We start from the raw sequence: 16,669 nt of genomic DNA, 5'->3' as shown, positions 1-16,669 counted from the left end.
GTTGTACACATATCTAAATACGTTGCGACGTCAGCATCACTTATCTCAACCTTTGGAATATATTGAATGTACGTTGCTCTGGTCCAGTCTATGGACTGTTGTCTTCGTGCTGGTACGATATCATGTGGTGTAGCTCGTCCGTCATCTCCTCTTCGTCCGATTGGAGGCTGTGTGCCTCGTGGTCTTCATCGTAGTCCTCGCAATCGTCCGCATTCCCGTCGTGGTCTAGAAGGCTGCCCTCCATGTAGTTTTTGGAATCGGTCGGCGCAAGGTTACTACCGCCACGAAGAATTCGCGGGGTTCTGCTAGCACCAATGAGTAGCGATGCAGGTCCCTGTGCCACCGTGCAGTCCCGTTCCTGCTGGAGGACTCTATCTGAGTAATTTGGCGGGTCCCTCGGTAGGAACCCAAGGTTTATCTCTTCATCGTTGAGGTACGACCGTGGCGAGGTGCTGTACTCGAACCCTGGGGGTGGCGGCAGCAGTTTCCCGTCACGGTCTCGCAGGCCCTCCTCGTTCCCCGAGAAGCGGCTTTCGATGCTGTTCGTCAACTCGTAGTCGTCATCATCATCGTCGTCTTCCTCATCATCGTCGTCTTCCTCTTCTTCGTCTTCGTATTCGTCATCCACGTCGTTATCCTCGCACCCGCTCTGCAGGAGCATGTCTTGGTCGTACTTGTCGTACGGTGGAGGAGGCAGTTTCATGCCGTTTATCTTCCCGTACCCCCACTTCTTCACGTTCGCCTCGATGTAAACAAACCCGTATGTACCGAAGTTCGCATGGATCTTACATGGCCCGTTTGAGCCTATGATCGGGTAAAGGTACTTGAACTTCCATCCTCGGATGTGCCCCCCAGCAACCTTCTCGCTGAGTTTCTTACCGTTCTTTGTGAAGAAAACGGTACCACTTCTCGTCCTGTAACCAATTCCAATGATGTCTCCCTTCTCGCAAGCTGGGAATAGCTGAGCGAGGGGTTCCTCCAACTCGAAGGATTCGTTGAACCTCCTCCCACCATTTGAGTCGTACGCCACAGAGTGGTGGTGTCTCCCTGGGAGTCTGAATGACGGGTAGGGCGACGATGCTAGGCCGAAAGATATTAGATCGTTTGCGTTTGCGACAGCCACGTCCGTCGAGTCATGGCCCTCCCACTCGAATATCTTGAACTCGCAGTAGTACACGCGGTTGATGCAGGGGATGGGGAGATTGGTGGAGACAGAAACGTCGTAGTTGTACTGTAAAAATGTGACCTCCGTCTTGTTCTCCACCAGTACGGTATCGTTGGGGAGGTTCATATCCGGATGAAACTCCCAGGCGTGCGCGCCCTCCTCGTCGATAAACTGCCGCGTCTGGTCGTTGACGATCGGGTCCACAAACCCGTCCTCCACGCTGTCAGACGCCTCGTCGCTGTTCTCCACACGACGGTGGTTCCTAGCGAAAGCGGCCAGTGAGAGCGGCGGGTTCTGCTTTATGAACTCCTCGCCCTGTCTGTAGTAGAACTGTTCCTCCGGAGACAGTTTGTTAAACTTGGGCCCAACGGCGCTCGCGTTATCTAGTGGACTGCCCCAGTCGTATACGCCGCTTTCCGCGCCGCGTCGACTCCCACTGCCGTTCGCACTTTCCCTGTCACGCGACGCGCCACCGTTCAGCGACAGCCTCGTGTAGTTCCGTGTTAGGATCCTCGTAACGACAGTCTTCACAATCAGGTAAACAGAACACACCACCACGTACATTACCACCATCGACGCGAGCGAGTACAGCAACACCTCAATATCAAACCCGTCCTCGTCTGCAAACCCGTCCCCGACGTCCCGCAGCTGGACCAAACCATCATCACTATCACCACTACGAGCCAGCAATTCACCACGCGGTGGGACAGCAGCCCCATGACCGACGGACAGCAACTTAAACAACCCGAGGGCAGCCACCCTCCAGGAGAAACAACGCCCAGCTCGACTCTGCCTGCTAACCAACATGAATCCCATACTAAAAAAAGAGCAAAACACAGAACAGCACAGCACAGGAAACTACCGACCGCTGCAGCAGTTGCTGATCTTCACACACACCACCTGCACCAGACACAACAACACGAAGTCCCTATCTTTCGCGACCTCCGCAGGTTTCATCGTTTTATAGTATCAACTTTTTTGTCTCAAAAGTTGTGAGGCGCACGTGACGCTCACGAGAGGTCGAACCTGGCGCCGGAGTTGATCGAGTAAAGCAGTTTCTGCTTGAGGTGCCGTCTGTCGCGGTAGTCCGGGAGCTTCAGCAGGTTCACGCACGTCGACGCCGTAGGTAGTCTGTCGCGGTCCTCCTGCCCCGAGTTGCGGATCCCGAATTTGGGCTCCAGCGCGGAAAACCCCTTCAGCGGCGCCTGCGGGACCGAGGTGACAAACTTGAGGAACTTGCGGCGTTCTGGCTCGTCGAACTCGCCCAAGACGGCCCAGAAGTCCCTCACGGTCTCGTCTGCTGCCTCGTACCCGCCGTACTCGGTGTTCCGCTGCAGGTCCTCGAGGTCGATCTGCCTGCGCCCTCCGGAGATCAGCATCTCGAGATCGACCGTGTTGAACATCGCGAACCAGTGGTGCGGGATCAAACCAGCGAGACCCTCGCGGAACCGCATCGTTGCAGGTTTCGCGATCGACCGTAATTTGTACTGCGTCAGCCGCCACACGTACTCGAGAACGTTCCCGCGCGTCACGGGCACCCGAGAACCGTTCGGGACGAGGTCCCTCGTCAAGTGCGGGTCAAACATGTCCGTTGCCTCAAAGCACAGCTCGAGCCGGTCAATCTCCGGGCCGGGCATGTTCAGCAACTTCACAAGACTTGAGTGCAGCGAGGAGTCCAGGCTCTTAAGGTCGTCGATCGAGAAATGCTCCGACCCTGTCAGTAGACACTTTAGAAAGAAATCCGCAAACGTCAGGTCAACGAGGATATGGTCATATAGACACTTCCCGACGATCCGGCCCAGGAATTCTACCGCGCGCAGGCGTTCATGGTCGTACGTGGGTACAGGGTACAGCTCGTGCTGGTCGTTCGTCGTGAAGAGCCTGTACTTGTCATCCTCATCTTTGAACCCTTCCTCGATAACGGAGGTCAAAAACTCCTTCGTGACCCCACCGCCGTCGATCCCCTCCTCAACACCAAACTGGTTGACAAAAGTGACAGAGAGTTTCGATTTCAGGTCAGACCCGCGACTGAAAGAGTTCATGGCGTCTTCCAGTACATGCTCCCTGGAGATCGTAGCGGAGCGCCGCCCGCCATTGATCGTAGGGGCACCCAGCCAACCCATTAAGGGATTGTCCATCCCATACCCCATCTCATTTCGGTCAGTCTCTATCAGGAAGTAGAAGTAGTCCACACGCTGATCGAAGGGGATGAAGAATGGCGTTTTAATCAGTATTGCCAGTTTACGGTACTGTCTGGAGACGTTCCCACGAAGTTTCTCACTAAGTAATGCATTCAACACTTTGTCTCTTTTCTCATACACGTTTAACATCGGGTCCATGTCCAAAAACTGCTCCTCGTATTGCGTCAGGATCGAGTACAGATTAACTTGTAGGAACTGCTCGTCGGTGCAACACCAGAAATTACTGTCACTCCCGGATAGTATATGGGCCCGAGAGTCCCTCAGGTACAGTTGTGTCAAGAGCGACGTTTCCTTCTCGATCCCCTCCAATGGATCAACATTCTTCCCGGCGGTCTCCCTCCACATTAACGAGAAAATCATTCTCTTCAATAGGTCTGTCAGAACCAAGACCAAGTCCAGCGGGATGTATGAAACCTTTGTATGGCCGAGCAGATCTGCGTCTGTCGCGAATTGTAGATACATTTGAACCAGATCTCGCGCCAAACGGAATTCAGGGGAGACCCTCTGCGAGTACACCAACGAGTCGTTCTGTGGGAGTGCAAGCTCCTTCAAAGACTCGTACAGGATTGTGTTGAAATCTCTACTGACCAAGAGAATCATGAGAATTTTGTTCTTCTTGTCTTGGTTCAGAACAAGCGCCAGTATCTTATCCATAACGAGAACCGGTTTGTAGACCTTTTTCTCAAATGGCATGCGGATAAACTGCAACACAGTTTCTATAAACCCGGTTTCAAACATTTTGGAAGAGTACTCGCCAGTCAATTGGAACGTATCAGGATCGCACGACAGCAGGACATCGAGAATATACGACACGATCAGATCTTTGTTGACCTCTTGCACGTTGAACGCAATGTAGCACAAATTCTCAAGAGTGTTCCCCCCAGGGACAAACTCTTTCGGGAACAAACCATACTGCACAACCCCCTGACATAAAGGATGGTCAGTCGGGAAGGAATCAAAGAAATCTGCCAACCAGCTGTCGTCCATGGGTTTTATTACGGATAGCAGACTACACACTGCATCTGCGGACGCTTGGTGCAGAGACTGTGGTCCCAGTCTCATCAGTAAGGCAACTATCCCGGACATCACGAACGCGTACGCATCAAATTGCATCACGGCCACATTCGTCAAGGGTAATGTATCGACCAAAAATTGGTCGTCCTCGTAGTATCCGAGCAGCCTCAGAACCAAAACGTTCCCCAGATTGCAGTCCAATTGCGAGATACTCTCTCGGGAATCCCTGAGTAACTCATGGAACTCTGCTTCATCGAACTTGTGGAAGTGGAACAACCGGTCCCTCAAAACGAGTAAAGTGCCCGCCCGCTGCCTTACCGTCAACTGCGGGAAAGTCACTGACCCAAACCGTCGCAAGTCCCTGTATTTTCTTATATTCCGCTGCAAAGTCAGCACAGCAGATTCCCGCTGCCGCTCCTCCGCCCTTCTCTTCCTCTCCTGATCTGCCCGCTCCAGGATATCCCTCTTCGTGCCGCGACCACCATTCTTCGTCCCCAAATTTATCACACGCCTCCTCGTCTGTCCACTAAAATTCAGCATTGTCACGGTAAATCAAAGAAGTAACGAGCACGGGAACCGGTCAACCAGACGCACTCTCCTATCCCAAACCCGCTGCTGAACAGAGTTTGCCATCGATTACAACACCCTCTTAGATATTAAATAATCCAGTGATTAAAAGTGAACAAACCATTGAACAGACGCTCAGTTAACAGAGAGAGCGTATTTGTATCTGTTCTGTTCCCACGGTTCATAATTACTTACTCATGGCGGTACGTGTGCTTGTGTATGTATATATTAGCGGAGATGATGATCATGAGGGGAGGTTATTTATTGCGGGTATGCTACTCTTGACTCAATTGGAATGCTTCTTCTTCTTGGTTGCCTCTGTGACCAGCTCTTCGAACACCTGTGCCTCCTCTTGCTCCACTTTGGTCCGGAAGGACCGCTGGAACACTTTCCCGAGGAGTTTCAGTGCCTCTGCTCTTCTTATCCTTGTGGGGACCCCTGCAGACTCGTCATTCAGCACTGTGTCGCATACGGCGCGCAACGTGGACATAATCTCGAACTTGGACCCGTACCACGCAGCGGAGAGCACTTTGCCCATAAGAAGCTGCTCCTGCTGTGCTACCTCCTCTGGTGACGGTTTCGCGATCTCGACGCCGTTCTTATCCAGTAACGGCGTGTCGTTCTCCGTTGCCGTCTTCATCTTCTCGAGTTCCTTCATCGTGCTCTGCGCATCGATTGCAGCGGATACAGTCCGCAGCGTGTCCATCACAAGCCCACCTTTCGCCCGCATCGAGTGGAACAATCCCCCCCAACCGAACAAATTCTGCGACCCAAGGAAGATCTTCGCCTGCTCGTAGTACACCTCGCCGATGGTGTGCAGGATATCGAGCCCGAAGGACTCCATCTTCAGCAGATTGGCCTCCTCCTCAAACTTCCGCTCGAAGGACATCTTGCAGGCGTCGTCGTAGGAGCTCTCCGTCAGGATGGACAGCCTGTCTATCAGAACCTGGCTCAACTCGATGATCCGTTTCCGTTTCTCCTCCTCCTGCTCCTCTTCAAACAATTCCACCTTCGTCTTCTTCTTGCTACTGGCCTCCGCCTCAGCACCGGTCTTGCCATCGGCCACCGTGTCCCCATTGTGAAGGGCCACGTTCTGGTCTGCACCGCCGTTCGCCGCGGGCTTCGATTCGTTACTTCCTGCTAGCGGCTCACCTTCCGTCTTCGTCTTCGCCTTCTCCTCCTCCTCCCGTTTCTTCTCCCTCTCGTCCTCGGCACTCAGCTCCTCCGTCCGCTGCAGGTTCTTCAGCAGTTGCAACTCCCCGATGTACGATGCAAAGGCATCACCTCCAAAGATCACCGAAAACTGTTCCGCAGCGTCCTCAAACCCGCCCTTCGGCACCGCCTCCGTCTTCCCAAACCTGTCGTACTTGCCCCTCAGATCCTCGTCACTCAGCACCTGGTAAGCCTCCGATATCGCCTGGAACCGCTCCGTAGCCATCGGATCGTCCCGGTTCTTGTCTGGGTGCTCCTGCACGGACTTCTTCCGATACGCCTTCTTGATCTCCACCGCAGTGGCAGTGGGGGTCACCCCGAGGATCTCATAGTACCCAGTGTCCACGACCATCGTCCGCTGACCAGACCACCTCGATGCAGGATTGGTCACAAACCGGTTCTCATCTGTTGCAAATTCGTCGCTTTCGTAATCAATTGATGAAGAGAAGAGTAGTGAAGAGTTAGTGCTGGTTGGTGGCTCTGTTGTGGCTACACCAGCGGGTCTCGACGGATGCTGTTGTTGCTGCTGGTTGTGTGGCGGGTGTGCAATGCAGTTGTGACGCACGGGTACTTCCAGGCGGACGAGTTTTGGCAGGCGTTGGAACCAGCGCATTTCAAGGCGTTTGGGTACGGTGCGCTGACGTGGGAATGGCGCGTCGGGCTGCGGAGCTATGCGTTCCCGGCAGTCTTTGAGGTTGTGTACAGGGTGGTCAAGTGCATTGCGCCGTTATTTTGCCCCAGCCGTGCCCTGTGGTGCGAGTACATGGGGGTTTTGTATGCGCCGAAAGTTATAATGGCGGTTATTGCCGTTCTGGGCGACTACTACACGGTGAAGACGGTTGAAGTTGTGTACAGACACGTTGGAGAGAAGAGATCTGGAGATGAGCGGATTGTGCGCGTTGTAGCAGGGGTGCTGACAGCCTCCAATTTCTTCAATTGCTTCTTCAGCACGAGGAGTTTCGTCAATTCATTCGAGATGACCCTCACCGCGGTCTCGCTGTACCTTTGGGACTGGTCTGCAATCGACGTTCTCTCCAGACGCCAATCACTGGCTATGTGTATTGCAATGTTTGCCTGTCTGCAACGACCCAGTAACGCTCTCATATGGGTTGTCCTGGGAACCGTTCAGGTAGCGAACTTGCTCAGGAGGAGGCAATTCCACCAAGTGAGCATGTTGTCCTGGAGAGTCATGCAATGCTTTGCGGTTGCATTGGCGGTGAACTGTGCGATAGATTACCATTTCTACGGTGAACTGACATTCCCGATCTTCAAGTTCATCGCATTCAATCTCACGACACCACTATCCAGGTTTTACGGGGTAGCGCCGTGGCATTTCCACATCTGCCAAAGTGTGCCCATACTGCTCGGTTACAGCATTCCTCTTTTCGTCTTTGAGATGACTCGCCCGCGATCCAGCTACAGGGCGGAACAGCAGACTTTGATCTCCGCCATGACCGCGATCAAGCTCGTCATCGGTTTCAATCTTTTGATGTATTCGCTGCTGGACCACAAGGAGTTTAGATTTATCTACCCGCTACAACCACTGTTCACGCTCTTGTCGACGTTTGGGTTCATACGGTTGCGCAAGTACATCCCGCGAGTGCTTATCTACATACTCCCGGTTCTATCCATTGCTGCATCGTTCACGATCGACCATTATCATGAATCCGGCTCGCTAAGAGTCATGGAGTTTCTGCACGACGAACCGGAGATTGACAGCCTCGGGTTCGTAATGCCCTGTCACTCCACACCGTGGCAGTCATTCCTACACAGGAAGAGTATTGACGACGGTGCATGGGCGATTACATGCGAGCCGCCCTTGCATTTACTGCATGACACCGACGCACTAACGAAACTAGATGACTACATGGATGAGAGCGACCGGTTGTACAACAACGTGGCAGAGTTTATGAGGACTGAATTCCCAGCGGTCGCTGATGTCAATGTCGGTGCACAGGGGCACACACACAGATGGCCTCAGTACCTTGTCGTCTTTGAACACCTGGATGACAGTTTCATGAGAAAGTACCTGGCAGGGTCCAGGTACGTCGAGCACAAGAGATTCTTTAATTCACTCAGTCACTGGGACTCGCGCAGAGCGGGCGACATCATCGTGTATAAATTTACGTAGATGTTGGTGTACCGTCGTCTGAGGGACCCTGATATATAAGCTTCGATCTTGGGGCAACACCTGTCCAATCGTCGATGTGTAACTGATTTGTTCACCTTTAATTGAAGACGATGAACAGCTTAGAGGAACCAGTAGCAATAGCAAATAAAACGAACCACTGGGTATGTGGATGATTGCGAGGGGTGGTAAGCTACTTATCAAGCGGACGAGGGGTGTAAATTGTGTCCCTGGAGGTCTCGTGCCGCACGGTCGAGTATTCTATTCGGTGCTAGTGGGAGATGAACTGAACCTCAAGCGGCTGCCCAATTCTCTAGTCACAAAGGCTGAATCCTATAGCAAGGAGCTAACATTACTGGAGGAGTCCCTTTCGAGGGGGGAAACCTTTGATGAGGACAAACAGATACGGTACTCGAGAGTGTCCGCCGTGACGGACACGTTAGGCCACTACAGGTCGATCCTGGGGAACATTAGAGAGCTGAACGGCATGATGGCGACGGACCCGGCTCTGAAGTCCGAAGCAGAGGCTGAACTGAGAGAACTGATTCCACGGTTCAACGGATACGCGGAGAGGTTACTCGGCGAGCTTCTTCCACCGCCCGCGTTTTCAGGGAAGCCGTGCCTCATGGAATTGCGACCTGGAGTCGGCGGAGTCGAGGCAATGAACTTCACGCAGGACCTTACGAACATGTACATCAATTACGCACACAAGAAACGGTGGAAGTACCACATCCTGTCCCAGCAAAGCAACGAATCCGGGTCCGGGCTCATCGCAGCCGTTCTCAGCATCGACGAACCTGGGTCGTACGACCGTCTCCGCTTCGAATCCGGTGTGCACCGAGTGCAACGGGTTCCGGACACAGAGACCAAGGGCCGGACGCACACTTCTACAGCAGCAGTCGTGGTGCTGCCACAGATGGGCGAGGAATCCGCGAAGGAGGTGGACGCCTACGAGCGGACTTTCAAGCCGGGGGAAATCAGAGTCGACGTCAAGCGCGCAAGCGGGAAGGGTGGCCAGCACGTCAATACTACGGACTCCGCAGTAAGACTGACGCATATCCCCTCTGGGATCGTCGTCTCGATGCAAGACGAGCGGTCGCAGCAGAAGAACCGCACCAAGGCGTTCACCCTGCTGAGGTCCCGACTTGCGGAGAAAGAGAGATCGGAAAAGGAGGCACGCGAGAGGGCCGCCCGCAGGGAACAGGTTACCACGACGAATAGGTCAGACAAGATCAGAACGTACAACTACCCGCAGAACAGGCTCACGGACCACCGTTGCGGGTTCACCTTGCATGATATCCCGGGCGTCCTTTCGGGCGAGCGTCTTGACGAGGTTATCAATGCAATGACCCAATTCAACACCGCGGAGCAAGCCAAGCGACTGCTGAACGACGACAGTTGACCACGTATCCTTAACACCACCACCATCGGTGAAGTGCTCATCGCTTTCGTCTTCAATTTGAACAAAAGTGAAAAGTTGATGATCAACGACTGCAACTGCGTTTGTGTTGAGTTTTGAGATAGACGCGGCAGTCGATGGTGCTGATGCGGAGTTGAGACCTGGACACAGCGATTGAAGGGTGGTAATTGACCTGTATATATCTAGAGAGAGAGGGGGAAGGAGAGAGAACCGAAATGAGCAGTCACAGCGGAAATGACCGCGAGGGTAGCAACAACGTGCTCTTCCACTACAAATCTGCGGTGAAGATTGGGGAGGTGGAACGGTTTGTCATCACTTATACCCTACTGGATTCTGATGAGATCCCAGAAGATCTGAACCTGGACTCTCTGTGGTTGAACGTCCGGAACATGGAACCGCTGCCGTTCAGGGCTGCGTACCTTATCGGGCCGTATATGCTGTATTTTGACGTGAGAACGAAACACTACCACCACTCACAACACATACATGCATCCGCAGACCAGCCTCAGTTTGAAGCCAATCTGCAAGCACAACAGAACAGGGCAGTGGAACTGTCCCTGCATAGGATTGAAAGGAAATACGTATGGATCGTAGATGTCTTCAGCCAAATTCTCTTTGCGACTAACACGAGTGTCTCTTTCGAGATCACCGTTGGGAGGACGAGAGAGAGCGTGCTGGGTCCGGTGGTGGAACCACCAGGTTTAGTGACATATTCGGACAGGATGACAGTAGACAGGTTGAACACACTCGACCTGTGGAAACTTCCGGCACAGATATCACACTACAGAGGCAAACCTAAACACGTTGTGATCCTAACGCACGGACTGCACTCGAATTTGACGTCAGATCTCATTTACATACAAGAAGAGATTTACAAGGCACAGGACAAATACCCGAATGAACAGCTGGTCGTGGACGGTTACTCTGGAAACGTCTGCCAAACTGAAAAGGGCGTGAAATACCTGGGCACACAACTGGCCGAATACATCATCAACACCGTCTACGATGAAAAGGTCACCAAGATATCATTTGTTGCTCACTCGCTTGGTGGGCTGATCCAAACATTCGCCATAGCGTACATCGCGGTGAAACACCCGTGGTTCTTTGAGAAAGTGCAACCGGTGAACTTCATTGCAATAGCGTCTCCACTCTTGGGTATTGTAACGGATAATCCCGCATACATAAAGGGATTACTCTCATTTGGAGTGATAGGCAAAACTGGACTGGATTTAGGGCTCGGCGTAAATAAAGACTGGGAGAAACCGTTACTGTACTTGTTGCCAGGGGAGCCTGTTAGAAGCGTTCTGGCCAAATTTCAAAGGAGGACACTATACGCCAATGCCATTAACGACGGTATTGTGCCACTATACAGTGCATCGTTGTTATTTTTGAATTACGATGCTGTAGCTGTCTCTTTGCTAGAGGACAAAAATATAGATAGATCCGCGGAAAGTGTCTCTGTGTCTGATAACACTGCATTCTTTGGTGGTAGCTTCATATCTCCTTTCACAAAGATGCTCAGCGTGTGGGCCCCTCAAAAGTTTCCAAAGGAAAACCCTAAAGTTCCCAAGATATCTTTTCTTCAATCTGCAACATCCCTTCTAATACCACCACTACCAACGAAGGAACATATAATGAACCCCGATTCACGGAAACCTGTGATCATTCACGATAAAGTTTACACAGAGGCCGACTTACCCCAAAACGACATCGAGTTGGACAAAGAGCTGTTCAATAGCAAGAATATCTTACTGGAGACTTTTGCAGTGAGTGGTGCTGAAAGGAAAAAATACCAAAAATTGGAGGAGTATATTGCTAAGCGTTGGCACAAGGGGCTTTCCTGGCGAAAAGTCATTGTGGCATTGAAACCTGACGCGCATAACAACATAATTGTGAGACGAAGATTTGCCAACGCGTACGGCTGGCCTGTGGTAGATCATCTAATAAGTCAGCATTTTAACGGTGAAGAAGAAAATGAAATTTCAGACGCTCCAGAACTCACTTGTACAAATTACGAAGATTGCTCCTGGATCTCGAAGACGGAAGGGTGTAGCTTGTTTGATGAGGGTCCGACAGGGATGTTGTCAACGATGAGTGACATGTTAGAAAGCTTTGCGAAAAGAAGGTTCTCCTCTCAAAGTAGCATGATATCGCAAACTGATCCGGCGGATCAAGTGCTACAGTACGAGGAGAATAATAGTGATCTCCTGTGACAAACTTGTCTTCGTTATTACATATGGAATACATTTATATATCTGTATCACACGCGTAGTCTCAGATAATATTCCCATAACTAACCCTGTATAATGCATCCTGAATTTCTGTGTCTTTCAACCACCGTATCGATAAGTAGTCTCTCAAGCTTTGGAACTCGCCGTTTTTGATGTATGAGGATGAGATAAATTTCGAGACATGGGAATCGTACTTCAACGTCAAGACTTTTAGAATTTCCAATAGGATGGCTTCCTGAACGTTATATAAATCTTCAGGTAGTTCCAATGTGTCCTTGACGGCACAGAAATCCAAGTTAAACTGGGCCAGTCCCTGCTGGTTGAACCTGTTCAATTTCAGTATGGACTCGAGGAAGTAATTTACGATGATGTTGAGTAACTCGTTTTTAATGTTAAACAAGATATTCTCGGGGATATTCAATGCTGAGAGTTTTGTAATGACTTTCCTTAGGAGGTTGATTGCACTAATAACTTCGGTTTTAGGAGCGTCGTTCAAAGTTTCACTGAGGACCCAGGATTCTGTTTTAAAATACGTTTTCAGGGACTCCTTGACCAACTTTTGAATCCTGTGGATGATTGAATTTTGGAGGTCAAATTCCATGTCGTTTTCGTAATCCTTCAGTATATTCTGTAGAAGTGTGATATACTCCTCTGACTCTGTTTCGTTGACCAATTTAGTCAGTTTGATAAAGATATCCATTCCGCTTAACTCAAACACTTTCTGATAAACCATGTTCAAAAGCTCTAACTTGGTCATGGTTTGCTCAAGTTCGGCCTCCTTAGTGCGTTTCTCTCCCAGCGTATCAGTCGTCAAAACGTACTGTAAGTACTTGGTTGTCAACGCCATGAAAATTTGTGAGCATGTCTTTAGTTTGTATTTCAGTATAGGCTGGTGATCAAGTTCGTAGAATGGTTCAAAGTACTCGTATGCCTTTTTCAACAGTGTGACAAAATTAGGCCCTGATTGGAAAAGATCCTTTGGCTCTTTGGTGATGACTGTGAATTGTTTTGTGATGGTCTCCGTTTCATAGTTGATCCAGGACTCCCAAATGTTATCCGATACGAGAGAAACCAACCCATCACCGTGGTAATGGAATGCAGTTATTAGATTTTTATCTGTGGCAACAATCTGCGAAATTAGCATTATTAAAGACCTAAGGTTGATCTTCCCCAAACTTAAGTTTACATGGTCTCTCATAGGTTGCAAGACGTGGTTGATGAACTGTTCATGAACGATACCAGGTTCTAACCCAACTGAGCTATCCTCGAAGATGTTGATACACTTGTACAGATTTTCCTTCAAATAATCGTTCAAGTATTTGAAGTAAAGTTTGATATCAGATGAGTTGTCGTGGAAATGATAGGTAAATCTAATCTGAAAGTTATGAGTCAAAGCTTTGAAATTCCAGAGGGTACGGTTGGTATCCAACGAGTACAGATTGGCAACCTGATACAAATGAGAGGATGCTTTCCGCAATTCCGAGACGGTCTCGTTATCAGACAGCAGAAACCTGGGTGTATCCCATTGAATATGGAGTAATTTCTCGTTAAACTGTTGCAATAAGTGCTTTCCGTATTTGTCTAACAAATTATGATCGCATTCGTTGAGGATCGCTCTCACGATGTTATCATCCTTTAACAAATGACCTTCAGAGAGGATACTCTGCAGATTGTTGTACAAAATCTCTATTTCCTGGAATCGAATATCGGCAACTTCCAAGGCGCTCAATTGTAGGACCTTCTTTTGGAAAGATCTCAACTCGTCCAGGTTTGCGGTAAAGGCCATCTGTTGGATCAAATTGCTTTCCAATTCCTGCAAAATGAGCAAGTCCCCGTACTTCTCCCTCAATTCCTCAATGTTCTCCAACGTATGTGCATTATTCTGAATATCATCGGTGATAGTCTGGTAATATTGATCCCTGTTGGCAGCAATCTGTCTCAGCTTCTCAACACGATCCAACTCTTTTGAAAGATCATCTCTCTGTTGGGAAATGGAATCTATCTTCGCATCAATATTAACCAGATCTTTTATATCGTTCATGCGTTCTGGAGTCGTGCAGAGAGTAGTTGTGCTAGCCGGCTGGGAACCTAAAGCTCGTTTGCAAGCTTAGCGTGAGAACCTTGAACTGGCTGACCACATTTTGAATAACGACGCAGTACGTGTAGAGTCCGGGTAATGGATCTTACTGAGACGACAGGGCGACCGACCCATGCACTGCAAGCAACAGTACATGCTACTGGGCACTGCTCTTAGGGCTGCTACTCAATTGATACATTGGGAGTGTAATTTTACATTTGTTGTTGAAGGAGTTACTCAGTTTTCCATTAAGGGAAAAGTAACTAAAAGATGGCCAACTGCTAGTCCGATTTATCGTTTGACACATGGTGGGGGATGGGCATAGAGAAGGCGGATATGAGGTGTAGAATTATGGGTTTCTCTCAAGGAGATACCTTTGAACAGAGTGGTGTTTTTCACACCTTAAGCGACAAGACCACTGCGACAAAATTTTGCTAAATTGCGTAGTGCTCGGATAAACCAGGTATATTTCAAGTCTATGAAGTGACATAATGGGGCCATTCTATACCACCTCACACCATAAATGACCCGTTTTTACAACATTCCATCTGTTCTCATCTATACTATTCTATCTGTTCTGTTCCAGTTTAAGACACAAGATATGACAGAAAATAACGTTAATTCTCTCCAATTTGAGGGCAAAATTATATAATTGTGTCACACCAAGAGAAAACCACCGATTATGCTGTTTCTTTTCCTATGGTTTACATTACATATTGTCCTGGGTTTTGCATTTAATCCAATAAAACAACAGGATGCCGTTTTGCAATTTGAACTGCCTCCGGTGAAGAACTCGCTATATTTGCACTCTCCGAATTTAAATGATAAACCCTTTTGTGTCATGATAAATATCGATGACTACCCGTGGCTGGATCAGGAGGATATACTCCTCCAATTTGACATTTCCAACAAGGTACCCTCTGGAATCAATGTGGACCGATTTGGTGGAACTAGCGTGTCCCACGGGAAGCAGTCCGTCTATTTCGATATCCGGTCATGGCCCAGTGGGGATTTGATTCGAAGCAAGAAAAGATTCGACCCGCAGACGCCGACCAGCATACTGATTCGAGCAACTGCGGACCGCACCATAGAGATATGTATGATCAATTTTGTGTTTGATGGGTCGTGGAGCTCGATCGACCTGACTAAGAGCGTGACCGTTTCGTTGACATCGCCGCTACAACTAAAACAACAATTGCAGTACTTCTTGTATCGGTACGTTCCAAGCGAACTGCCATTGACCCTGATTCAATGTGCCGCTGATTTTGGAGAGTTAGTACACGTGTGGGACAAAGGGCAACTGTCAATGCTAGAAAGAGAACGAAGGGACCTCAATGAGAGCACATTTACGTGGGTGCTCTACAGTTTTATAATATTTTTGGTCTCCATTACAGCGTGCAACGCGCTTATTGCATGGTATATAATCGCCAAGATTAAGCGGCACAGAGCACTGTAAGATGTTCCAAGCAATTGAAACAGCAGCAGCAGCACCAACTTGTCTTTTCTAGACACTTATTTACAGTCATTTCACTATATTGCTCTTTATTTTTTATTTGATATTTGTTCATCGTTAAAATTTTACTGAGTGATAGAGAGATGAGGACAGTGCACTGCAGTCGAGGTCTGTTCCCTCTCATTGTATTTGACGCTAACCACTGGATAACCAACTGCATATACGCACAGAATGTCCTTGTCCATTGCTGAGGAATCTTTCCTGTACGATTCGCTTTCTGGTCCGCAGAGGCTTCGGCCGGACGGGCGACTTCCACACCAGTTCCGCCCCGTCGAGGTATTCACCGACTTCCTGCCGAGCTCTGACGGGTCCTCGCGGGTTATAGCGAGCGACGGGAGCGAGTGTATCGTGAGTGTGAAGTGCAAAGTGGTCGACCACACCGTGGAGCCCGATCTGATTCAAGTGGACGTGGACATTGCAGGGGAGCGCGACGACTCTTTGCTCGTGGAGAGCATTGCCTCTCTGCTGAACAAGCTGATTGGCACAGTTGACCACGCAAGGCTGCAGTTGACGAAGAAATACAGTTTTAAGATATTCATCGACGTGCTCGTGTTGTCGTCGTTCTCGTACCCGATCTCGCTGATCTCGTTCGGGGTCTACTTTGCGGTCAGCGCAACACAATTACCCAAACTTGTCTCGAACTTCGACGACCTCGAAGTGGAGGAGCTGCCGATGTTCGACGACTACGACCTTGTCCCGCTCGAGATGCGTACGCCGCTCGTGTTCACGCTCGCACTTGTAGGGAAAAACGTGTTCTTGGACCCCGCGGCGAACGAGAGCGCCGTCGCGAACAACGGACTCGTCGTTAGCTGGTCTGCGGGCACCGTCGTCGCACCCCTCAGAACTATCGCCCTGAACAACACACACGTCACTGGATTCGATCCAGAACTGCTACAAGTGGGCATCAAACTCGTGGAGCAGCATGCCCCGGGCATTGTCCATGCCCTCGAGGGTTAACGAGGGACCACAACCCTTCCAGCACCCTCCAGCACCCTCCAGCACCATGCCATCAGCATCGGCATCGCCATGTACCTCTGTCCCTGTGTTATGTGACTGCTTTTGGCGTTTTACATCCGGACACCCACAAGTTATTTTTTAAATTTTGGAGTGAAATTTGTAATTTCCTGAACAGGAAACAGAC

General features: G+C 49.9%; 9 protein-coding genes across 9 annotated transcripts; 5 read left to right on the top strand and 4 right to left on the bottom strand.

Annotated features, from left to right (window-relative positions):
- Positions 1-88: 88 nt before the first annotated feature.
- On the bottom strand, positions 89-1,981 carry EAR1 (Ear1p; the record flags this gene model as incomplete). Its single annotated transcript, XM_022609747.1, has 1 exon — positions 89-1,981. One exon carries the CDS (start codon positions 1,979-1,981, stop codon positions 89-91), a length of 1,893 nt encoding a protein of 630 aa, XP_022466112.1.
- A 194-nt stretch (positions 1,982-2,175) lies between these two features.
- On the bottom strand, positions 2,176-4,920 carry HUL5 (ubiquitin-ubiquitin ligase HUL5; the record flags this gene model as incomplete). Its single annotated transcript, XM_022609746.1, has 1 exon — positions 2,176-4,920. One exon carries the CDS (start codon positions 4,918-4,920, stop codon positions 2,176-2,178), a length of 2,745 nt encoding a protein of 914 aa, XP_022466111.1.
- Positions 4,921-5,233: 313 nt separating this feature from the next.
- On the bottom strand, positions 5,234-6,511 carry DJP1 (Djp1p; the record flags this gene model as incomplete). Its single annotated transcript, XM_022609745.1, has 1 exon — positions 5,234-6,511. The coding sequence occupies one exon, from the start codon at positions 6,509-6,511 to the stop codon at positions 5,234-5,236; it is 1,278 nt and encodes a 425-aa protein (XP_022466110.1).
- A 159-nt stretch (positions 6,512-6,670) lies between these two features.
- Positions 6,671-8,290, top strand: GPI10 (putative glycosylphosphatidylinositol-alpha 1,2 mannosyltransferase; the record flags this gene model as incomplete). Its single annotated transcript, XM_022609744.1, has 1 exon — positions 6,671-8,290. The coding sequence occupies one exon, from the start codon at positions 6,671-6,673 to the stop codon at positions 8,288-8,290; it is 1,620 nt and encodes a 539-aa protein (XP_022466109.1).
- A 163-nt stretch (positions 8,291-8,453) lies between these two features.
- Positions 8,454-9,689, top strand: MRF1 (Mrf1p; the record flags this gene model as incomplete). Its single annotated transcript, XM_022609743.1, has 1 exon — positions 8,454-9,689. The coding sequence occupies one exon, from the start codon at positions 8,454-8,456 to the stop codon at positions 9,687-9,689; it is 1,236 nt and encodes a 411-aa protein (XP_022466108.1).
- A 233-nt stretch (positions 9,690-9,922) lies between these two features.
- Positions 9,923-11,920, top strand: ROG1 (putative lipase ROG1; the record flags this gene model as incomplete). Its single annotated transcript, XM_022609742.1, has 1 exon — positions 9,923-11,920. The coding sequence occupies one exon, from the start codon at positions 9,923-9,925 to the stop codon at positions 11,918-11,920; it is 1,998 nt and encodes a 665-aa protein (XP_022466107.1).
- Positions 11,921-11,981: 61 nt separating this feature from the next.
- TIP20 (Tip20p) lies at positions 11,982-13,979 on the bottom strand (the record flags this gene model as incomplete). Its single annotated transcript, XM_022609740.1, has 1 exon — positions 11,982-13,979. One exon carries the CDS (start codon positions 13,977-13,979, stop codon positions 11,982-11,984), a length of 1,998 nt encoding a protein of 665 aa, XP_022466106.1.
- A 718-nt stretch (positions 13,980-14,697) lies between these two features.
- RRT6 (Rrt6p) lies at positions 14,698-15,471 on the top strand (the record flags this gene model as incomplete). The annotated part of the gene is made up of 1 exon (XM_022609739.1): positions 14,698-15,471. One exon carries the CDS (start codon positions 14,698-14,700, stop codon positions 15,469-15,471), a length of 774 nt encoding a protein of 257 aa, XP_022466105.1.
- Positions 15,472-15,699: 228 nt separating this feature from the next.
- Positions 15,700-16,485, top strand: RRP42 (exosome non-catalytic core subunit RRP42; the record flags this gene model as incomplete). The annotated part of the gene is made up of 1 exon (XM_022609738.1): positions 15,700-16,485. One exon carries the CDS (start codon positions 15,700-15,702, stop codon positions 16,483-16,485), a length of 786 nt encoding a protein of 261 aa, XP_022466104.1.
- Between the last annotated feature and the right edge of the window lie 184 nt (positions 16,486-16,669).

This window comes from Huiozyma naganishii, chromosome 9, assembly GCF_000348985.1.
Source record: "Huiozyma naganishii CBS 8797 chromosome 9, complete genome".
Classification (NCBI taxonomy): domain Eukaryota; kingdom Fungi; phylum Ascomycota; class Saccharomycetes; order Saccharomycetales; family Saccharomycetaceae; genus Huiozyma; species Huiozyma naganishii.
The sequence above is the reverse complement of the archived record's forward strand: the minus strand, read 5'-3'. Positions and strand labels throughout refer to the sequence as shown.